Raw genomic sequence first — 24,085 nt, 5'->3', positions numbered from 1 at the left:
AGTGTCCGGGGTGTGCTTTAGTTGCTCAGTCGTGCTCGACTCTTTGTGACCCCGTGACCTGTAGCCCACCAGGCTCCTCTGTCCTTGGATTTCTCCCAGCGAGAATACTGGAGGGGATTGCCATTTCCTTCTCAAGGGGATCTTCCTGACCCAGGGATCGAACCCGGGTCTCCTGCATCGCAGGCAGATTTTTACCGTTCGAGCCCCTGGTGCCCAGTGAGGGCTCAGCAAAGGCTGGTTGTGCATTTCAGGGGCCATCACTGCTCACGGTTCTCCTGGCAGCCCCACAAGCCGGATGCCAGGCAGTGACCGCCCCCAGCTGATTCACATTCGAGTGTCTGTGGCCGCCGAGGTCCATCACGCCCTTCAGCCCTGCTGGTCCCAAGGGTCCCGCTCCCCGCGGCCCACACGTCGTATGTGCGTGTGTGTGTTTATGCCCCTAAGTGTGAGGGCTCTTCCTGACCCCTCGAGGCTGGCAGCAGGCACGGGTGGCCCCAGGCACACCGGGCAGCCAGCCCTGGGGCCAGGGCAGAGCTGTGACCATCTCAGTTTCCCCATCTGTAAAATGGGGTGGCAGCAAGTCTGCCTCTGAGGGCCAGCTCCCCGAGAGGCCACGATCCCAGGAAGGAGGCCCTTCTTCCCACTGCTTCAGAGACGTCCCTGGGGTGACAAGGCCTCCTGACCCGGCTGGTTCTCCCCGCTGGCACGTCCCCGAGGTCCTGTGTGTGCGGGGCACTGGGGCCTGCAGGGGTCAGCCGCCCGGGCCGCACGAGCTCAGAGACTTGGTTGCAGACGGTCATGGTTGGTCGTGGTCAGTTGTCCTCGATCTATGATCCCTGGGAGGCAGGAAGGGCCGCTGAGGAGATGTCTGCGGCAGGTGCCCGGGGCAGAGTCCGGGGCCTCTGCTGAGGGGCTGTGGGCCTGGCCCCGCCGAGAGGTGGATGTGGCCTGGGCAGGGCCCAAGGGTCCACGGCATCCTGCCAGGGGCTGTGTGGGGCTCCCTTGTGCCCCCCAAAAGAGGGAGAGAGGCCCTGCCCCCGCCCCTGTGGTGCTGGCCCCACGGTGCCCCGACCCCTGCGCCTTCTCGGCCGTGGTGATCACAGGCTGGTTTCCAGAGGCAGAAGGGGTGCTCGAGTGATGAGGAGCCCTGGGCCTGCGTGGGTTTCGGTGCTTTTATTTATGATTTCCCTCGGAAAGGAAGCGGGCTTGTTTGGGGCTATATGTTTGCTTTTGTTTTTATCCTGAGTTTGCCAGCCTGGCTGGGTGGGCTCCTCACGTGCTGGCCGCTGCCCCCCAGGCCGGGTCAGGGCCTCTGGGGGCAGCCCCACAGTGGCCAGTGCTCGGCCCCGGGACCACTGCACCCCCCTTTTGCCGCTCTGAGATAGTCCTGCCGCCCCCCCCGGCCCCTCTCTCTCTGCACCTCTCCTCCCCCAGGGCCACCCCCTCCCCGGTTCCATCTTTCCAGCCTCCTCCCTGAGGCTGGGTGAGGCCTGGACCCCCCAGCACAGCAGCCTCTAGCCTTGGGTTTGTCCTCTGCACCCTCCCATCCTGGCATCACAGCAAGGAGCCGGGGACGTACACCCCTGGTTTGGTGCCAGCTCGCTCATTCAGCAGTGGTGAGACCCCGTCAGATGGTCCGGAGCTCGCGGCGTGGCTGCACGTTGGCCAGACCATGCTGCACCCCTGGTACGAGCACCGTGGGTCCACTTCTGTCCTCGCCCCCACTCCTGGCCACCCCTTCCCACCCTGGACAGATGGCCATGGCCTGTGGGGCGGCGGCAGGCTGACCACGTCCCCAGTGGAGCCGGGCTCCTAGGCTGGGCCTCCTGCTTCCCCCACAGTCCCCTGGCGTCCATGAGGCAGCTTTAGAAAAGAGGAAATGGAGTGACACCGTGCAGTGTACTGGGGGGACGGGCAGGCCCTCTGGAGTCTCCAGTCCCGGAGGAGAGACCCCGGCCGAGGCGCCTCCCTGGGTCTGCGCCCGGGGGACGTGCAGCTCGGCATTCCGGATTGCCTGCCGTCGGGGGTGAGCACACAGGCCGTAAACAGCCCATTCCTGAGCTGCTTGTGTCTGTGAATTCAGGAAAAACAAACAGCTCTGTGGGGATGGGCCGTTTCCTCTGAGAGCTGGAAGGATGTCGTTAACTTGACAAAGGAGGTCTGTGACAGGGTCTGAGGAGCCCGGAGCGTGCCCTGCACCAGGGGGTGGGGGACACCTGGCCTCCCGCACCGCAGTCCTCACCCAAGCTCCGAGCGCAGACTCTTGGTCACTCTCGCTTCCCGGGGCCTCTCGCCTCTGCCCTGGGCTTCCAAGCTGTTGCGTGTACCCATCTCCATGTGGACCACTGTGCTGGTCTCTGTCTGCGTGGACACATGCAGACCCTTCTGCAGAGCTCGCTGAGCGGCCTGGCTCGGGGGGCCTGACTTAGGGGAGGCCCAGCCACCCATCACAGGGCTGGATGTATGTGCTGACAGGACGAGCTGGGACTCTGGGCACCCTGGGTCCCCTTGCCAGGCTCAGAGCTGACTCCTCGAAAACCGAGCAGGCAGCCCACGGCCCAGGTTCTGCCGCCGGCAGGCACAGCCAGGGTGAGTCCCGAGGCCCTGGGAGCCAGCCTCAGATGCCAGCAGCAGGCGAGCCTGCGGCGGGATGGGGGGCGTGGGGGATAGCAGCCCCCACCCCGCTATTCCGGCACACACCCTGGATGGACAGCAGCCCCGCCATGGACAAGACGGCTCATCTGGTTCTCCCAGAAAAAAGGGCGCATGAAGCATCTGGTGCCCAGGCTGGCATCTGGAAGCAGTGCGCCATCTGTGGCCAGGCTCTCTGTGGAAGATGGGCCTGGGGTGGGGGCTCCTGGCATCCTGGGCGGTGGGCCTCCTTGGCATGGGGTTGGGGTGGTGCAGGGAGGCCAAGCTCCCGTGCACACGCCATGGACTTGCTTCCTTTGTAGCGTTAGGTTTGGGCTCCAGACCCTGTGGGCTGGGGCTCTGGCCTCTGAGCTGCCCAGCCCATCGGTGCAGGGCTCTCTCCCTGGCCTCTGTTTGCATGCAGCAGGTCTCGGGTGGAGGGGCCTCTGGCTGGACAGACGCCCGTCCTGAGGTTCTGGGGCTGATCGCCCGTCCTGAGGTTCTGGGCTGACCGCCCGTCCTGAGGTTCTGGGGCTGATCGCCCGTCCTGAGGTTCTGGGGCTGATTGCCCGTCCTGAGGTTCTGGGCTGACCGCCTGTCCTGAGGTTCTGGGCTGACCGCCCGTCCTGAGGTTCTGGGCTGATCGCCTGTCCTGAGGTTCTGGGCTGACCGCTGCCTGCTGTCCTCCTGCCCGCAGGTCACAGTCACCACCATCGGCTACGGGGACAAGGTGCCGCAGACGTGGGTGGGGAAGACCATTGCCTCCTGCTTCTCCGTCTTTGCCATCTCCTTCTTTGCGCTCCCGGCGGTAGGTGTGCTTCGGGTTGGTGGGGCATCTCCACGGCCCCTCAGCCTCCTCTGGGCTCTGGGGGCTGGTTGGGGTGGGGGCCACCCTGTGAGCAGACACCCAGAGGTGGCCCACTCAAGCCTAGCTTGCTCGCCACACGCAGGGTCTCTGGAGGCACTGACCTGGTCTGTGGGGCCCACGGCACGGAGCCGGGCCCAGGGCGCCCAGCTTGCCTGCCTCCCACTCCCGCATCTGCAGGGCATGAGCCTTCCTTCTGTCCTTCCAGGGGATTCTCGGCTCCGGCTTTGCCCTGAAGGTCCAGCAGAAGCAGAGGCAGAAGCACTTCAACAGGCAGATCCCGGCGGCAGCCTCGCTCATCCAGGTGACGGCCCCCCCCCCCGCCCCCGCGCCCCACAGCCTCAGCAACGTCATCTGGTCGTCCGTATGCCCTTGTCACCCGGGGAACATGCACCGTGTCTGCTCGGGGACCTGGGCGTGGCCCTCGGCCCCCAGCATGGCTGGACCCTCTCCCATGGACCCTCTGAAGGGTGGAAGGGCAGCGGGCCACGGCACAGACTCACCTGCCCAGTGTAACCCCTGTCCCGGGAGCTGTGGGATGATGCCAGCCGGCTGGTGGGAGGCATGGTGCTGGGGAGCCCAGCTCCCCCTGTCCTGTGGGCCAGGCTCAGGGATGAGGAGGCGGCCTGGCCAGTCCTGCTGTGTCTGCTCCTCTGGACCTGTGGCCTCCGGCAGCAGTGGCCCCCTGAGTGTCTGCCCTCAGCCTCGTCTGCGTGAGGGCAAGTCTGGGAGGGAGGCGGGAGTCAGCAGGTGGCCGTCCCCCAGGGGGACAGGGCCTGCCTGTGCAGCACCCACGGGGTTCGGTCCTTCCGGCGGGGCCCCGTGACCCAGGAGTGCAGGCCACTTTCTGGACCTGTACCTTTACCTCCCAGAGGCTCGCGTCTCTACGGGGCGGAGGCTCAGAGTGCCGGGCCTCTGGGTGTGGGGCAGGGGCTGCAACTGCCCTGAGGCCCCTTGTTGCCCCGCCCCCAGGCTTCTGTGACGAGGCTCCAAGCCCGACAGCAGTGGGGAGAGGCAGGTCCCAGAGGCAGGCGGCCCTGAGCCCCTGGACGTGGGCTCCAAGAACGACCTGGAGCACAGGGCAGGCCTCTCAGTGCCAGTGAAGCCTGGGCACAGGGACCACTGGCAGACGGTGATGTTCCGAGGTGTCCACCCAGAGCCTGGGAGCAGCAGGAGCGGGCCTGGGGCTGTGGACGGCGTGGCTGTGCAGGGGCCGGGAGCAGGGCCATTGTCTCGTGTCAGCCCAGACGCGGGCCCCTGTGCCCACCAGGGTGGCCGGACCCGCAGAGCTGAAGGGCCCCTGGGGCTGCGGCTGCAGCTCAGCGGGGGGCCTGCCCTGTCCCTCTGGAGCCTGTCCGGAACCACCGTCTGGGGCCGGACGCTAACCCTGGACAGGAAGGAAGCGGAGGCAGCGGCCCTCGGGCTGGGGCTCGGGCCCCGCAGCTGGTTTTATGGCTCCACAGTGTCTCTCAGGGAGACCATAAATCAGGCAGCAAATGGCCCGCCTGCAGGACGGGGTCCGTGGACTCCCCGCGGGGTGGGTGTGCAGCCTCGCGCATGCCTCCCAGGAGACGGGAGAGGCCTGGAGGGGGATGAGGGCAGCTGGAAGCCCACCCCTGCCTGAGGGGCCGGGGCATCACTGCCCAGGAGCGTGTCCCGACCGCGTCTCCCTGGCTCCCACGGCCGGCAGCGCCAAGGCCATCAGGGTGCATCCTCCTACGAGCTCCTGGCCACCCTCCTCATCCCCAACACCCCCCTTCCTCCAGGTCACCCCGCGTGGCAGCTGCCAGGAGGGTCTCTAGGCCTGAGACCTTCACCCACATGCCGTCTGGAGGTTCCCAGAAACTGGGGGTTCCTGGGGGGCGGGTGGCGCTGCCTCCTGGACACTCAGTCCTGCCTCTGCTGGCCTGAGGCCCTGCCCCTTGGTGCTCCCTGCCAGAGCCCCACCACAGCGTCCCTGGGGGTGGACACAGAGGGACTGGGGATCGCAGGCTTTTGTGCTGTCTGAGCGTGCGCACCGCCTGGGGAGGCGGGGGCGGACTCCGAGCCTTGGGAAGGGGCTGGTGGGCAGGAGGCCCCGAGGCCCAGCCAGCAGGGGGGCCCAGGAGGCGGTGTGGCTGCAGCTCGTGTGGGCCTGTGGGTGAGGTGACAGCCGCCCTTCCCGCTGGTTTCAGACGGCCTGGCGGTGCTACGCAGCGGAGAACCCAGATTCCTCCACCTGGAAGATCTATGTCCGGAAGCCGTCCCGGAACCACACCCTGCTGTCCCCCAGCCCTAAGCCCAAGAAGTCCGCCATGGTAACCGCTGGGTTGCAATTGGGGGGAGGCCGCGTCACAGCCAGGATTCGCCCTGATCCTTCAGTGTAGCCGCGTCGTCGTGGGCGCTGGGAGTGTGCACCACGCTGGGCTCCCACCATCCGGGTGGCCCAGGTCTGGCCCTAGGACTGGCCACGCCAAGGCCAGTGCTGGGCAGGTCCAGAGGAAGCACCACGGGGAGAGGCCCGGCTGGATCCTGGCCAGCCACAGGGCCTGGGTGTTGGCTGTCTGTGCCGGGCAGGTGAGCGGCAGGGTGGCCGTGGCTGCCTGGCTCAGAGAAGAGGGCCTTGGGGGTCTCGGTATAAGGGAGCTGAGGCAGGCTCGGGTGTGAGTCCCGAGAGTGCAGGGTGACTGGCCCGGCAGCAGCCTGCCTCCGGCCCGTGCCCACACCGCCCTGGAGAGACGCAGTCTCCCAGGCGCTGGCAGCCTGCGAAGCCTCTGCACACGCCATTTCCTCTGCCAACACTTCTCCCAGGCCCCAGCGTCGCCGGCTCGCTCGCTTCCTCCCAGTCACCAGCTCAGAGGCGCGCCCGCTGTCCCTCAGTGTGTGCGCCCCGCTCCCCCGTGCTCTCAGCCCCACTGGCCACAGCCCTCACTGTCCCCTGCCCTGGGGCGTTCCTATGTGCTTACTGTTTGCCAGTTTCTGACCGCCTGTCCCCGAGGCTGTGAGCTCCCGGGGCACCGCTGGCAGCCCGGCCCTGGCAGGTGCCCCGAGGGTGTTGCCACCCGTGGTCAGGGGTCAGCAGAGGGCCCCGGCAGGGGACGCGCAGGACCTGACCACTTCCTGTCTGGATTTCTAGGTAAAGAAGAAAAAGTTCAAACTGGATAAGGACAACGGGGTGAGCCCAGGCGAGAAGGCGCTGGCGGTTCCCCACATCACCTGCGATCCCGTGGCGGAGGACCGCAGGCCCGAGCCCTTCTCAGTGGACGGCTACGACAACACTGGTGAGGAGCCCCGCGCGGCGGGGGCGGGTGGGGGCGGGGGCGGGGGCGGGGGTGGGGGGGCGGGGGCGGGGGTGGAAGTGGGGGCGGGGGTGGGCCCTCCCTGGGGTGGGCCCTCCCTCAGCTCTGAGCAGGGCTGCTGGGGCTTGGGGGGTTGGGGCGGCCTCGTGTCCCCAGCCGGTTGCTCTCGTTCTGGGGATGGCTGGCACTGCCATGCCTGCTCCGTCAGAGCGGGCCCTGTCGCTCATGGAAGTCCTGCCCTGTCCTGCCCTGGGCTCTGGGTTTCTGGGAGCCAGGCCCTACCTCGGCCGTGCTAGATGCCTGGTGCCCAGGCCTGGCGGAGAGGAGGGGCCCATGGTTCACGTGGACCCCTGTCCCAGGGGGAGTGGGGCTGAGGGTCCTAAGCCAGCCTGTGTGTGCCCGCAGCTGGCCCCTGCTCAGCTCTGCGCCTCTGCTGTCTGTCTCCTCCGTGTCCACCTCTCCCCTCTTCCCGGGACCCCCAGGGTTCCAGTTGGCACCAAGACATGCCAGTGTGTCAGGGGCTGAGGCCGGTGCCGCTGTCTCAAGCGTGCTGAGGGGGCCGAGCCTGTGTGGTGCTGGTGGGTGCCTGGCACCCCGTCCGCCGGGTTTGTGGATAGCTAAACCGTGACGTGGACTCCGTGTCTGGGCACAGCCTGCCGAGGGCAGAGGTGCTCTTGGAGGAGCCACGGCCCCTCTGCGCTCCTGAGGCTGTCTGTGGGCGTCCTCTTTGGGAAGCTGGGTGTGCAAGACCCAGCCTGGGTGCCCGGGGGTCTCCTCACATACCATCGGGCCCCTGGGACGCGCCACCCACCTGCCCGCTGCGTGGGCACAAAGGACGATTGTGCCCGCCGTCCGGATCTGGGGCAGGACCATTGTTGCCACGCAGATGGGGGCTTTCTGCGAATGCTAATGCTCAGGTCGGCACGGGGCGGAGCCACGCTCGCTGTTGGCTGAACACGGAGCCCCCGAAACGCGGCGTCCATTCAGCCCGCACGGCATTGTGGAGTCCTCCGTGTTGCCTGCGGAATGTTAATGAGGGACCAGGCCCGGGAGTCAGGCACTTTCTGTGGAACGGCCTTGCACGGAGGACTTTCTCCTTCCCTGCCAATGAGATAAGTCCGCCCAGCCCAGAGCCCCCGGATTTCTAGAGCCTGAGCTGTCAGCCGGGCTCCGGGGACGCAGAACGCCTCCACCCAAGGGGTCCCTGATGCACCCGCCTGGCGGCTCTGGGGAGCCCTGGGGTGGGAGCAGGGGTGCGCCTCCGGGGTAGACGCTGTCACAGGGACAGGCCCACAGCCCCCCTCCCAACACTGGGCACCACCCGCTAGGCTGCACCCCACTCCCACGCCAGACCCTGACTTGAACCTCTCCGCTCCACACACAGCACCTGCCCGCAGCACACACCCCTAGCTCTGCCCACGGTGCCCGCCACGCTGCCCACAGAGCGTCCACCCGCATGCCTCTCCCCGCCGCAGGCAGGGCTCTCTGTCTCAAGCTGGCAGCTGCTCGGGCTCCTGTCCTGTGACCCTGGGACCCCGGGTCCCAGGCACAGCCGGTCTGTAGGTCCCAGAGCCCTGTTGAATCTGCTCTAATCCCCGGACGGTGGCCCCATCTACAGGGCCAAGGAAGGGCCTGGCAAGCAGCAGGACCATCTTGGACAGAGGTGTTTAGGGGCTGGCTGTTCCTCTGCATGGTGACCTGGATGCAGCTTCCCGCGGTTCCCCCGCCTCCTTCCTGCGGGGCTCCCACATGTGCGAGGGCTCTTCCCATCTGTGACCTTGACCAGGCTGGTGGCCCTGGGCCTGAGTCATGGCCGGAGCCAGCAGGTGCTGGGCGGGCCAGATGGCAGAAGGCCACGGAGCAGGAGGGGCCACAGTCAGCCCTGTGCCCTGTGGGATTTCCTGGGGTGGCACCCATGGAGCGGTGAGCAGGACTTGGTCAGGACCCACGGGCAGGACTTGGTGGCAGGTCAGCTGGGAGATTGCAGGGATGGTGTCATGGTGCGGGGAGGGGGAGAGGAGGCAGAAACCAGCAAGAGAGGGGACCTGAGGCCTCGGGGGTTCCCCGGGTATCGGCGGAGTTGGGGGCAGCGTGAGGTCTCTGGGTGAACAGAACTGTCTGCTCCCATCACAAGGACTTCAGACAGAATTTCAGAGAATGAAGGGCGGGAGCCCACGTGCCCACTCTGTGGAAGGACCACGGCGATGCACAGAGACCTTGCCTGCTCCGGGGGTTTGCGGCGCCCACTCATGCCGTCTCCCACCCGCTAGGTCCAGCCTCTTGCCTTCCTGTGAGTGGAGGCTGTGTGAGCCCCGCCTCGGTACTGACCACGGCCTAGCCGCCTGCCTGCCTCCTGTACCTGCACCTCCCTGAGCAGCGGGCAGCGGGCAGGACGGGCTCTCGTGCCAGCACCCTCCCACTTGGTGGCCTTCCGCGCCGTGTTTGTGTTTCGACTTTGCAGACTGTCCTCTGCATTAGCGGCTCATTGTTGACAGTGGAGGCTCGTATTTGCTGACAGATTTGCCAGTTTTCTGTGTCTCGGTTGGTGTTTAATTTCCTTCTTCCTGAAGCCGGTGCTCTCTTCTGGGACCGGCTGTCGATGGCCCACTCGGTTCCTGCTTGTCTGAGATTTCCGTATTTTACTTTTGCTCTTGAACCATGGTCCAGCTTGCTAGAACAATACAGGTTGAGATTGGTATTTTCTTTAATTTTTTAAAAAAATTTTTAATTGAAATATAGTTGATGTACAATGTACCAGGCATACAACAAGGTGAGTCAGTTTTATATATATATATATATATATATATATTCTCTTTGTCATATTCTTCTCCACTGTAGGATATCAGAGATCTGCATTTTCTCTGGACGGGCTGGAAGTCCACCGCCAGCTCCTGGCTGGTGTGCCCTCTTGAGCTGACCAGCTTCTGTAGGCGACCCATCCTCTCCTCTGATGACCTTGAACCCCTTCTCTTTGACCTTGAACCCCTTCTCTTTGACTTTGGTGTTCTGTAGTTTCACAACGAGGTGCTGTGACCCCTGACTCTGCGGGTTTGTGTCTTTCATCAAGGGGAAGATCGGTCCTGCGGGGTCACAGACTGCCGCCTGCCCTGACTGCTCTGGTCTCTCCTGGAAGCGTCAGCTCAACCCTCCTGGGCAGTGCTCCTCGCCATCTCTGGTGCCACCTGTCTCTGTCACGGCACTGTGCCCTCAGTGACGCTGTCTGGTCTCCTAGCTCCTCACCCGCGTCTCAGTTTCCACCTGTTCTTTCTCTCCTGTGTGTCCCTGTGTGAGGGTCTCATCTGCTTGGTCTTAGCATCCTATATCTTCCTCATGCGTGACGTCATGGCTTTGAGCCCCTTGAATGTGCTGATCCCACCCTATCCATCCTGGAACATCGTCAGCTGCGCTCATGGAAAAGTTAGATTCTGTTTGCAGCGGCCTCTCTGATGCTCGCCTCCTCGTGGGGCTGTGGGCTGAGGCGGTGACTGTGGACGTTTTGCATCGGTGGGTTCCTCTGGGCTCCGGTTGAGGGGACACTGCTCTGGAGAGGCGACCCCGTGAACCACAGCAGGACCTGCGTGCGGTTGGCGTATAGGTGTGGGGTTTCCCAGACAACCTGTGTCACGGGCCCTGTAAGAGCGAGTCTGAGCACGCCCACTGCTTGCACTCTAGGAAGACGGCCACGGCAGATGGCCGCTCTCCCCGCTGCCGGCCCGTGCGAGCGTTCGCCCGGGCTTTGTGGTGCTTTGTCTGCATCTGCCCTTTGGCTCTTGGTCCCTCTTTTCGATGTGGAGCCTCAGCTGCCAGTTCCTGCCTCACATGGTTTCGGGTGCGGCCTCTTCCCTCCGGGGGGCCGTACGGTCCATACTGTGGCTGCTCAGGTGGGCGGCCCAGGCAGCCTGTGGGTCAGAGCCAGGACCGCCTGCTTGCCCTCTCCACTGGGAGGACACGTGCCCGGAGCCAGGTGAGCCCCGTGGTGCCCGCAGGAAGTTTGCTCTGTTCCAGAACTTGCAGAGAGATGCTGTCCACTCCTCTTGCCAGAAGCGGAAGTCCTCCTCTTGGTGATGGACAGAGCTGCTCCTGATGAGAGGTGGGGCGTCCTTGTTGGCGGAGGCTGGGAGGGGATGCTCCAGGTTGGGACTTCTCTGTGGATCCCTTGAATTTTACTTTTAACACAGACTTGGAGACCCACGCCTCAGATACCGAGTCACAGTGCTGTGGGCAGGCCAGGGATGTGTGTTGGTAACAAGCCCCCGGTTACCCTGAAGCTGGTGCCTGGGAACCAGCACAGCTGTGAGAACAAGGCGCTGCTTCTACAGCACCTGGCCCACATGCCGCCTTGGCCTCACCTGGGTCTAAGCTGCCATGTTCAGGACTGAACGGGCTCCAGGTGCCCTCCTGGCATCCACCTGCCTGGCCTGGTCTAAGGGTGTGGCATTTTCCTGGCTCTAGACACCACACTTCACTCACACAGCCCCAGGATCACGGGGAAGTGGTCCCATGAGGTTTTGCAGGCCGGGGCCTGTGACCCCTGCAGTAGGGGTGGGGATCCAGATAGGCCTGTGACCCCTCCAGAAGGTGTGGGGATCCAGATGGGCCTGTGACCCCTGCAGTAGGTGTGGGGGTCCGGATGGGCCTGTGACCCCTCCAGTAGGTGTGGGGGTCAGGATGGGCCTGTGGCCCCTCCAGTAGGCATGGGGTTCCAGATGGGCCTGTGACCCCTCTAGTAGGTGTGGGGGTCCAGATGGGCCTGTGGCCCCTCCAGTAGGCATGGGGGTTCCAGATGGGCCCTGCAGGCATGTCCTCACGTCCTGGGTCAGAGCCTTCTCGTTGGCCCTCTTCCGAGCTCCTCACCCCTAGCCCCTCCTCTCAGCCCCAGGGCTTCACCAAGATGGACTCTCATTCTCTTCCTCACTGCCTTCCCCTCTGCCGTCTGCCCTGGGCAGCCAGTGAGCAGCTTATCAAGGGTACCTGCCTCAGGCCCACTCAGAGCCCTGGGATCCCCGTCCCCTCGGCTGTCATCCAGATGCCCCAGGTGTCTCACAAGAACCTGGCCCTGACGCATCTGCCTACTCTGCCCCCTGGGCGGCATCCCGTCTGCACCATGGCCAGGCTTTTCCACCAGGACCCCTTTGCCCAAAGGTCACCTCACCGCTGCCCACCTCTTCATGACCAAAAGCTGTCCACTCCAAAACTTGAAGAGTTTCCTTCTTTTTTTTCTGACTAAAAACGTGGCATATGCTCCTTGTGAACCTGTGAGACACACACAAGAGAACAATGAGGAAAACAAGCTCTGGTTGTCTCAGCGCCCAGATAGCAACTGTTGAGCTCTGGACAAATGTCCTGTCTCCACACTTGGAAAGAACAGACACACCTGTTCCGCCCACACTGTCCAGTATTGTTCCTGCTTCTATCGCTTCTGATGTGATCGTTACCAAGTATCACTTTAAATTCTTGTAGAAGGGATTTTTTTGCTCTTTCCGCTCACACGTGTATGCCAATGGTTTCCTGTTCCTGACGTTCTGTCTTCGGAAGGGTCTGCAGTGTGATTTGGAAATACAGTGGGCAAGGATTCCGTGACGTGTTTCTGATTTTGCTGAAATTGGATTCAGCATTTTACTGTTTCGATTGGTGGTGTTGCTGGCTTTTAAACTCTGACAAAGAAGAAGTAAAATCCCCAATTAGAGAATATTTAGAAAAATAAGGACAGAAACACTCTGTATCAGATCCTATAATCTATAAAGTATTTAAAGATGACTACTGGGTCATACGATCATACAATGTATCTAAATATGACTTTAAGTCCAATAGCCAAAAGGGAGAAAATAATGAATGACATATAAAATGTGAAAGAAACAAATCCAGGATTAGAACTGGAGATTTTAACACAGCTATCTCAGAAGTTGACAAAACAAGTAGACAGAAAAGCAGTAAGGATAAATGCATGTGTGTGCTCAGTCATGTCCAGCTCTTTGCGACCCCGTGGACTGTAGCCCGCCAGACTGCTCTGTCCATGGGATTTTTCAGGCAAGAAAGCTGGAGTGGGTTGCCATTTCCTCATTGAGAGGATCTTCCTGATCCAGGGATTGAACCCTTGTTTCCTGCATCTCCCATATTGCAGGAGGATTCTTTACCTGCTGAGCCATCGGGTGTAGCCCAGAACAATCCTTTCAACCAAGATGACCCAGTGAACACTTGCAGATAGTCATTCTAGCAGGAGCACAGCATGTACTGTTTCCGAGGGTACACAGAACATTCACGGAGATAGAACTGGGTTCTGAACCATAGAACAAGTCCCCATCCATTTAAAATGATTCAAGTGATATATACAGTTTGTCCTCTGACCACAGTAGAATTCAATTGAAAATCAATAAGAAGAGCTCTGGAAAACCCTCACATATTTGGAACCTAAATAACATGCTTCAAATAGCACAGGGCCAGAGAAGAAATCCAAATGAAAAACTAGGAAATACTTCCAACTTGATGAAAAAAAAAGTACGGCGTATCAAAATCTGTAGGTACTATTAAGGGCAGCACCAACACATGCGCTAGAGAAGAGTAGGGCCCAGCCAGCTGCAGCTTCTACCGCAAGAAACCAGGAGAAGGATAACACACTCAACCCCAAAGAAGCAGAAACAAGAGAATGATACGCTCAGAGCAAAACAAATGAAACGGAACACACAAAAACAAAAATGCATAAATAATGAAACAAAAATATGATTTTTAAAAGAGAATATCAATACAGTTGATAACCCTTTACCCAGAAATATCTGGAGCAAAAGAGAGAATACACAAAGTGTCAGGATTGCAGGATTCGGTACAGATTCTACAGACGTAAGAAAGATCATAAGGGACCACTCAGCAACTCAGATGACATGGGAAAATGTCTTGAAAGATATAAACTACTCAAGATAGATAACCCAAAGAGTGCTCTGCCTGCTGATAAAATCAAAGTTATAGTTCAAAACATCCCCCCAGACATTCTCCAGGACCACGTGGCTTTACTGCTGAATCCTGCCAAACATTTAAGAAAAAATAAAATCAATTCTAGACAGCATTTCCTGGAAAATTAAAAATTAGGCAAGAGTTCCAAGGTCACTATAAGTTTTACAGAAATTAACAAAACTGATTCTGAACTCATATGGAAATGCATTGCACGTGACCTAGAACATAGGAGTAGCTTTGAAAATGAAGAGCGCTGGGGCAGTGTACCGCAGTATGCTGGCATCAGGGTAAGCAGACGGGCCGGCAGAGCGGCCGAGGCAGCCCGGAGAAGCCTGCACGTTACGGACAGCTGACTTTTGACCAAGATATTGGTAGAGAAAGGATAGTCATTCCAACAAACAAGGTCGGAACAACAGGATACGCATCTGTCAAAAAAAAAATGAACCTGGATCTGCATCTCATCTCAAATATAAAAATTAACTCACAGGTCATCATAGACCTAAATGTAAAGTCTAAAAACATAGAAGAAAACATAGGGAAAAAAAATCTCTGTGACTCTGAGTTAAAGATTTCTTAGACATGACACCAAAAGCAAAAAGCCAGGCCCTGGAACAAATTAATTCAACTTAACAAAATTACAACCTTTGCTTTGAGAGACACTGCTAAGAGAATGGAAAGACACACCGGAAATTGGGAGGAAGCATCTTCAAACCACACATCTATTAAAGGCCTTGCACCCAAAATATATGAGGGACACTTAAGACTGTATGAAGTGAAAGTGAAAGCCATTCAGTCGTGTCCGACTCTTTATGACTCCATGGACTATACAGTCCACGAGATTCTCCAGGTCAGGATACTGGAGTGGGCAACCTTTCCCTTCTCCAGGGGATCTTCCCGACCCAGGGATCAAATCCAGGTCTCCCACATTGCAGATGGATTCTTTACCAGCTGAGCCACAAGGAAAGCCCAAGAATACTGGACTGGGTAGCCTATCCCTTCTCCAGGGGATCTTCCCAACCCAGGAATCAAACCAGGGTCTCCTGCATTGCAGGCGGATTCTTCACCAACTGAGCTACCAGGGAAGCCCTATGACTATATAGTAACAACAAATAAAAATGGGCAAAAGCTTTGAATAGAGACTTCATCAAAGAAGATTTATAGGCAAGCATATAAAAAGATACTCAGCATCATTATTGTGCTCAGTCGTTCAGAGGTATCTGACTCTTTTGAGACCCTACGGACTGCCCAGCTCCTCTGTCCGTGGGATTTCGCAGGCAAGAATACTGGTTGTTAGTCACACAGTCGTGTCCAACTCTGTGATCCCACAGACTGTAGCCCACCAGGCTCCTCTGTCCATGGAATTCTCCAGGCAAGAATACTGGAGTGGCTTGCCATGCCCTCCTCTAGGGAATCTTCCTGACCCAGGGATGGAACCCAGATCTCCTGCATTGCAGGAGGATTCTTTATCATCTGAACCACCAGAGAAACCCAAGAATACTGGAGCAGGTTGTCATTTCCTTCTCCAGGGGATCTTCTCAACCCAGAGATCAAACCTGCATCTCTTGTGTCTCCTGCATCAGCAGGCAGTTTCTTTACCACTAGCGCCACCTGGGAAGCCCCCATTAAATTATTGGAAGTGAAATTGTTAGTCGCTCAGTCCTATTTGACTCTTGCAACTCTCATGGACTGTAGCCCGCCAGGCTCCTCTGTGCATGGAATTCTCCTGGCAAGAGTATTAGAGTGGGTACCCATTTCCTTCTCCAGGGGATCTTCCCGACCCAGGGATCAAACCCAGATCTCCTGCATTGCAGGCAGATTTTTTGCCATCTAAGCAACTATTAGGGAAATGCAAATTAAAACTACAATGAGATACTACTGTACATTACTATATTGGCTAAATTAAGAAGACTGACCATACCAAGTGTTGGTAGAGAGGTAGAACTCTTATACTCTCCTAGTGAGATATAAAATGGTGTAGCTGCTTTGGAAGACAGTTTGGCCATTTCCCAAAATGTGAGATACAGGCCCATCATATTATCCAGGCATTCTATTCCTAGGTATTTGTCCAGGAGAAATAAGAGCAGATGCACAAACTGGCACTTATACATTGAATGTTCAGAGCTGTTTTATGAAAAATGGAAAACACTGCAGAGCCCATCAGCATTTGGATAATTTAAGTTTTAGAATACCCATACCGTGGAATACTACTCAAAAATAAGAAGTAGCAGCCTAGATGAACATCAAAATAACGATGATGAGTAAAAGAAGCCAGAAAAGAGCACATACCGTCTTAAATTTATATAAAACTCTAGAAAGTGCAGACAAAGCTAGTGTGACAAAAAGACCCACGATTACTCTGGGATGGGGTGGGGGGAATGCGGACCTTGTTGGGAGGAGGAGGGTACAAGACAGCTTCTGGAGGGTGATGAGTGTATTCAACACATTGATTATTGCGCTGGTTTCATTGTATGTCAAAAGTTACTAAATTGTATACATTAAACGTGCAGTTCATTGTATGTCAATTACACTTTAATGAAAAAATATAGAAAATATACTTGTCTTAGCAGAAAAAATACCAAAAGTAGTTTAAAAAAAATATTTATTTGGCTATTTCAGGTCTCAGTTGCAGCCCACGGGCTCAGTAGCTGCAGCACGCAAGCTTGGTTGCTCCGCCGCGTTGGGATCTTAATTCCATGTTGCTGTTCAATTGCTAAATCATGTCTGACTCTTTGCGACCCCAGGAACTGCAGCATACCAGGCTCCCCGTCCTTCACTATTTCCTGGAGTTTACTCAGATTCATGTCCGTTGAGTCAGTGATGCCATTCAACCATGCCATCCTCTGCTGTCCCCTTCTTCTTTTGCCTTCAGTCTTTCCCAGCATCAGGGTCTTTTCCAATGAGTTGGCTCTTTGCATCACATGGCCAAAGTACCAGATTTTCAGCTTCAACATGAGTCCTTCCAATGAATATTCAGGGTTGATTCCCTTTAGGATGGACTGGTTTGGTCTCCTTGCAGTCCAAGAGATTCTCAAAAGTCTTTTCCAATACCACAATTCAAAAGCATCAATTCTTTGGTGCTCAACCCTTCTTATGGTCCAACTCTCACATCCATACATGACTACTGGGAAAACGGTAGCTTTGACTATACAGACCTTTGTCAGCAAAGTGATGTCTCTGCTTTTTAATATGCTTGTCTATGTTAGTCATAGCTTTCCTTCCAAGGAGCAAGTGTCTTTTTATTTCAAGGCTGCAGTCACCATCCACCATGATTCTGGAGCCCAAGAAAATTAAGTCTATCACTGCCTCCACTTTTTCTCCTATTTGCCATGAAGTGATGGGACCAGATGCCATGATCTTTGTTTTTAGAATGTTGAGTTTTAAGCCAGTTTTTTCACGCTCCTCTTTCACCCTCATCAAGAGGCTCTTTAGTGCTTCTTCATTTTCTGCCATTAGAGTGGTATCATCTGTGTATCTGTGGTTGTTGATATTTCTTCCAGCAATCTTGATTTCAGCTTATGATCCAGCCAGCTCAGCATTTCACATGATGTCCTTTGCATGTAAGTTAAATAAGCAGGGTGACGATATGCAGCCTTGTCATACTCCTTTCCCAATTCTGAATCAGTCAGTTGTTCCATGTACAGTTCCAGCTGTTGCTTCCTGACCTGCATATAGGTTTCTCAAGAGACAGGTAAGGTGGTCTGGGATTCTCATCTCTTTAAGAATTTTCCAGTTTGTTGTGATTCATTTTGTCAAAGGCTTTTGTATAGTCAATGAAACAGAAGTAGATGGTTTTCTGGAATTCCCTTTGCTTTCTCTGTGATCCAACAAATGTTGGCAATTTGATCTGATTCTTCTGCCTTTTCTAAACGCAGCTTGTACATCTGGAAGTTCTCGGTTCACATACTGCTGAAGCCTAGAGTATTTTGAGCATTACCTTGCTAGCATGTGAAATGAGTGCAATTGTATGGTAGTTTGAACATTCTTTGGCATTGCCCCTTTTCAGGATTGAAATGAAAACTGACCTTTTCCAGTCCTATGGTCACTGCTGAGTTTTCCAAATTTGCTGACATATTGAGTACAGCACTTCAACAGCATCATCTTTTAGGAATTCCATCACCCCCACTAGCTTTGTTTATAGTGATGCTTCCTAAGGCCCACTTGACTTTGCACTCCAGGATGTCTGGCTCTAGGTGAGTGACCACAGCATCGTGATTATCTGGGTTATTAAGACCTTTTTTGTACAGCTTTTCTGTGTATTCATGCCACCTCTTCTGAATCTCTTCTGCTTCTGTTAGGTCCCTGACCAAGGATCAAGCCTACGTCTCCTGCCCTGTAAGGCAGATTCTTAACCACTAGACCACCAAGGAAGTCCCCAAAAATAATTTTTAAAATTTATATCTTGAGGAAAATAGTTACCACTCATATCATAAACATAGGGCTCATTTCATCAATATATTAAGAAGCTCTTATAAATCATGAAGACAAAAGATACAAAAACCGTTCTCAGAAAAGAAAATACCAGTAATTCTTAATGATGAGAAGATGCTGAGAACCTCAGTTACAATACAAGAAATGCAAATTAAAGCAGCAGTGGAATTTTTAGCTTCTCTGATTATTAAACATCAAAGAGTGGATAATACTTTATGGGTGAATGTACCGGGACAGCCTCCACCTCATTGATGTTGGAAGGTTAAGTTGCTACAACCTCTATGGAGACAAGATAATTTCAATGAAAATGAAAAACGCATATACCCTTCAAAACCCTTACAGAATTTTATTCTACACTGATATTACACATTTACAAAATGATCCATTTTCACGATACTGATTTCTACAATTGTTAAACGGCAAAAGATAGCAAATCACAGGCCTACCTGTCGGTTGAGGTCTGCTTAAAGAAAGTATCGTGTGTGTGTTAAACACCCATTGAAACCGTGAAACCATATTCTCAATCCTGACGAGAAACCTCCCTGACATCTGACCCCAGAAATAAAAGGGGCTCAGGTTCAGAAGAGCAGGAAATCTGCCATCAAGTGTGTGTAAATATGATGTTTTACAAAAGGGAGCTCTGGCTACCTTTTTCTGTGTTCTGGAACAATTTGAAGAACTTTCCAATTATCTTCTCTTTAAAGGCTGAATATTGGAATTAAGTTGTAAAACTATCCGGTTGTCAAGCCATGTTTTAAAGGAGATCTTTAGTCTCCTCCTAGTCTGTTTTATGGTAATTTGTTCTAAATAAATTTACTGCATCTTTTGGGGTAATTTATTCATTGCTATTTAACTCCTCAAGGATTTATGTTGCCACTTGGTAACAACTATTTGTCTCTCTTAGTGATTTTATGTCTTCTGTATCTCTCATCTCTTTCCCCTTGCTTGAGCTTTATAGTTTTGTCCTTTTTCCTTCATCAAATTCATGAGAGAGTCATCTATCTTATTTATTATACTCATTATCAGAAAGCTACCTTTTTTGCTATTTTTGTTTTCTACTTCAGCAGTTTGGGCTTTTATGTCTATTAATTCCCCCTTCCTGGTTAACCTTATTAATGTTTAACTTAATTGGGAGTAACAGTATGGTTAATTAGTCTTTCTTTTAAAAAGCATTTTAAAGGTTATAAATTTTCCTCTGATTACAGCATTAGTTACGGCACATAGGTCTTACTGTGAAACGTGTTCCTTTTCATTGCTTTCTTGATAGTTTTTATGTTTTGATTTTCTCTTTAATCTAGTGTTCTTTTAAGAAATGTTTTCTTAATTTTTAAGCAATACATTTTTTATTAATGTTATTTATTTCCATTTTAACCAGGCTTACAGTGAGAGGATGTGGCCTGTGAAATCTCTACTTTTTTTATGAAGATTTTCTTTCTGTCCAAGTACAAAAATAAAATCTTTGCTTTTGTAAGTGTCCCATGGACCTAAGTTAAGAAAGTACATTTTCTATTTGCAGGACATAACTTTATTTGTACACACAAATAAAGTGTACACAGAGATGGATAATACTACATACATACATACATACATACACAGCTGCTGCTGCTGCTAAGTCGCTTCAGTCTTGTCAGACTCTGTGCAACCCCACAGATGGCAGCTCACCAGGCTCCGCCGCCCCTGGGATTCTCCAGGCAAGCACACTGGAGTGGGTTGCCATTTCCTAATCCCATACATACACAGACACATACATATATACTTACTCACTGTGTCATTCAGATCTGCTCCAACCTTCCTTTTATTTTTTAATCTTAACACATTTGCCAAATTCTGAAATGGTAAATCCTTCCTTCACAATTATGTTTTCAAAAGTCAAGTGGCAGATTCACAGAGTGGTTGGGAGCACAGTCTGAGAGCCGGCCTTCCTGGGCCGAAGCCAGGCTCAGCTACTGCCTTCTCTGTGCTCAGTCTCTGTATCCATGAACTCAGGATCCTAACAGGGCTGTACCCAGGAGTGCTATGACTGAGTGAGCAAAGACACACAGATGCCCCCCAGGGCCAGCATGGGGCCAGCAGGCTGGTGTCTCTGGCCTCTGCTCCAACCCCCTCCCCTCTTCCCTGCCTTCCACTCAGCACCTCATGCCACGGATCCCAGGGCTGATCTTTTTTCCTTTCGCTTTCTCGGCTTTGTTACTTTATAACACACACATGCAACTCTACAGAGGTTTACCATTGTTGTTCAGTCACCCAGTCATGTCTGACTCTTTGCGACCCCGTGGACTGCAGCACGCCAGTCCTTCACCGTCTCCCAGAGTTTGCTCAAACTCATGTCCATTGAGTTGGTAATGCCAACCGATTTCATCCTCTGTTGCCCGCTTCTCCTCCTGCCCTCAATCTTTCTCAGAATCGGGGTCTTTTCCATTGTGTCGGCTCTTCACATCAGGTGGCCAAAGTATTGGAGTTTCAGCTTAAGCATCAGTCCTTCCAATGAACATTCAGGGTTGATTTCCTTCATGACTGACTGCTTTGGTTTCCTTTAATGCATGTTTTTCTGCAGTCCTTCCTATATTTGCATGGTTACCTTACTTCTATGACCTATGTTAACAATCTAAGATTTATTCTCGTGTTTTTCCCAGTGCTCATAATATACAATGAACTAAGTATACATGATTTAAAAGGGGTTGATCATGGATTTCCAAACACATGGGATTGTATCATATATGCTTTTCTGTATCTTGCCTTTCCCATTCAGTAACATGATAAGACTCTCTCCAAGGATGCTAGAACAGTTCATTCTAAAATTTAAACCTTAGGTCTTCCCTGGTGGTCCAGCAGTTAAGATTCCATGCTTCTGATGCAGGGGGATATGGGTTCGATCCCCGGTTGGGGAACTAAATCCCACCTGCCGCACAGCCAAAAAGTAAAAAATAAAACTTAAATCTCTCCTTTATTCCCCTTGGTATGTACATGCCACAGTGTTCCCTATTGCTGAGCATCTGTTTTGCATCAGGTTTTGGCAGATTTTCTAAACGCCTCCCTTGAGCCCCACTCCCCTGCATACGCGTACAGTAGCCCCATCATCTGTGGCTTCGCTTCCCACAGTCCCAGTTACCTGTGGTCAACCATGGTCCAAAAATATTAAATGGAAATTTCCAGAAATAAACAATCCATAGTTTTCCAGAAATAAGCAATCCATAAGACTGTGTGCCAGTCTAAGAAGTATGATGAAGTCTCGCACCATCCCGCTCTGTCCCCCCAGGATATGAATCACCCCTTTGTCCAATGCGTCCTGCCCTTTACTGACTTGGTGGCTATCTTGGTTATCAGATCGACCTCCGTGTGGTTGTCAGGTGACCCTTGTTTTATTTCACAGTGGCTCCCAAAAGCAAAAGGCGTGATGCTGGCGTTTGATGTCCCAAAGAGAAACCGTAAGGGGTTTCCTTTAAGCAAAAAGGTGAAAGTTTTCAACTTTTTAAGGAAAGAAAAAAAAATTGTATGCTTAGACTGCTAAGCTCTGTGCTAGGAACAAATCTTCTGTCTGTGAAAGAATGAAGGAGGAAGGATTTTGTGCTAAATTTTGCTGCCACACCTCACACTGCAGGCTACAGTCACAGTGCTTAAGATGGAAAAGGCATTACATTTGTACAATAAAATATTTTGAGAGAGACCACATTCACATAACTTTTATTACAGTGTATTGCTATTCTATATTATTGTTGGTCTCTTACCGTGCTTGATTTATACATCAAACTTAATCTAAATTATGATATAATTTAAATATAAGATTTATTATATTTAGTATGGAGATTCCTTAATAAAAAACTAAAAATAGAGTTAGCATATGATTCAGTAACCCCCCTCCTGGGCATATATCCAGAGAACACCATAATTTGGAAAGATGCATGCACCCCAGTGTCCACTGCAGCACCATTTACAACGGCCAGGACATGGGCAACCTAAGCGTCCATCAGTGTATGAGTAGATAAAGTCGTGCAATGTATACATGATGCGATACTGCAGAGCCGTAAAAAGAAATAATGCTATTTGCAGCAACGTGGGTGAACTTAGAGATTATCACACTAAGTGAAGTAACTCAGAGAAATACAGACCCTATATCACTTACGTGTGGAATCTAAAAAATAATACAAACCAACTCACTTACAAAACAGACTCACAGACATGGAAAGCAAACTTAGGGTTACCAAGGGGGAAAAGGAGGAGGGGAAAGTCAGGAGTATGGGGTTAACACACCGCTGTATATGAAATAGATAAAGTAGGGTTTACGGTATAGCACAGGGAATGAGACTCAGTATCTCACAATAACTTATCGTGGAAAAAGAATCTGAAAAAGAAAGCAAATGTGTTTCATATTTGTATATAACTTGTACATTTATATTTGTAAATTTGTAAAACTTTGAATTTGTATATATTTGTATATAATGAATTTGTATATTCAGTATATGACTGAATCACTTTGCTGTATGCCTGGAACTAACACAATACCATAAACCAACTATGGTTCTATTGTACATATATAAACTTCAGATTTTATGTGTATAAGAGAAAGCATGCAGGGTTTGCTACTATCCTCAGTTTCAAGCATCCACTGGGGATCTTAGACGGTGTCCCTGGCAAATAAGGGAGGGCTCCTATCTATGATAATTTCCAGGATGTGTTACTTTTCTGAGACTGCCATAACAAACCGTGACAGACTAGGTGGCTGAAGCAACAGAAGTTTGAGTGTCCCGGAGGCTGGAAGCTAGAAGGCAGGGGTCTGTAGGGTAGACTCCTCTTGGGCACTCTGTCCTTGGAGACGGCTGCCCTCTTGCCACGTCCCTGCGTGGCCTTTCCTCTGTGTGTGCGTGTCTCTGCTGTCTATGTGTCCAAGCTTCTTATAAGGACACCAGTCTCATGTAATCACCTCATTTAACAGCCTCATTTAACTTAATCGCCTCCTCAAAGGCCTTGTCTCCAAATATGGTCACATTCTAAGGTGCTGACTTTTAGAGCTTCAGCATCTGAAATCTGGGCACACGACTTGGCCCGTGACACAGGTGTTATTGGGTATGTGTCGCATTTCAGAGGGCACTGCCAGGCCACCCTCCTCAAGGGCACCCCGACATCGGCCAGCCATCACTGGCAGCGCAGTCTTCCATCTCGTCAGCACACTGTTGGTATTTGGAGCTGATCATTCTTTGCGGAGGGGGGCTAACGTTGTGGGATGTTTAGCAGCGTCCCTAGGTTATGAAAACTAGACTGTCTAGATCTTGCCAAATGCCCCCTGGCTCGGGGAGGGGGGGGATGGGTTGCAAAACTCCACAGTGAGAACCACTGGGATGCCTCAGAGTTTGGGTTTTTTTCTTTCCAATTGTTTATTTGGAAGTGATTTTTAATTACAGAAAAACTGTAACATTAACAATGAGACAGAAAACACGCACAGACCTTGACTAAGATGTGATCCACTGATCACGAGCATCGTGCCCACTTTCTGGACCATTAGAGCCCCCTTTCTGTATGTATACTCACATCACATTTTTTCTGAACTGTCTGAGAGTAGGTTGCATACTCTACACCCATAGGCCCCTAAACACTGTGCTGCATATTTCCGAAAAAAAAGACAAAGATGATCGCTGTTAAAGCTCTGGCAAGGTCATCAAACCCTGCCATGAAAGGTGGATCCAGCCCTTCCCCAGTGTACCATCTGCTTCCTGGCTTTGTCAGAGGGCCTGACAATGTCCTTGGTATCAATAGCTTTTTTCCCCTCCAAGGCAGGACCCAGGATCCCTTGGCTGTCCATGTCCCTTTCTTGTTGGTTGCTCAGTCTCTAGGTCATGTCGGACTCTCTGTGGCCCCATGAACTGCAGCGCGCCAGCTCACGTCCACCGAGTCAGTGATGCTATCCGACCATTGTCTCTTTAGCCTCCTTTAATGTAGATCAGTT

General features: G+C 53.3%; 1 protein-coding gene across 10 annotated transcripts in view; it reads left to right on the top strand.

The window, feature by feature from the left end:
• KCNQ1 (potassium voltage-gated channel subfamily Q member 1) overlaps positions 1-24,085 on the top strand; it is a 377,149-nt gene that overhangs the window by 99,436 nt on the left and 253,628 nt on the right. For 9 of the 10 annotated variants that reach the window (XM_044943825.2, XM_025286907.3, XM_025286905.3 and 6 more), the window contains exons 7-10: positions 3,329-3,439; positions 3,705-3,800; positions 5,671-5,793; positions 6,612-6,756. In XM_044943825.2, the coding sequence (XP_044799760.1) occupies positions 3,329-3,439; positions 3,705-3,800; positions 5,671-5,793; positions 6,612-6,756 (475 nt within the window). The remainder of the gene's footprint in view (positions 1-3,328; positions 3,440-3,704; positions 3,801-5,670; positions 5,794-6,611; positions 6,757-24,085) is intronic. The other variant, XM_025286908.3, reaches the window with a different exon arrangement.

The sequence above is a fragment of the Bubalus bubalis genome, chromosome 5 (genome assembly GCF_019923935.1).
Source record: "Bubalus bubalis isolate 160015118507 breed Murrah chromosome 5, NDDB_SH_1, whole genome shotgun sequence".
NCBI classification, from domain to species: Eukaryota; Metazoa; Chordata; class Mammalia; order Artiodactyla; family Bovidae; genus Bubalus; species Bubalus bubalis.
This window is presented reverse-complemented; position numbering and strand designations above follow the sequence as displayed.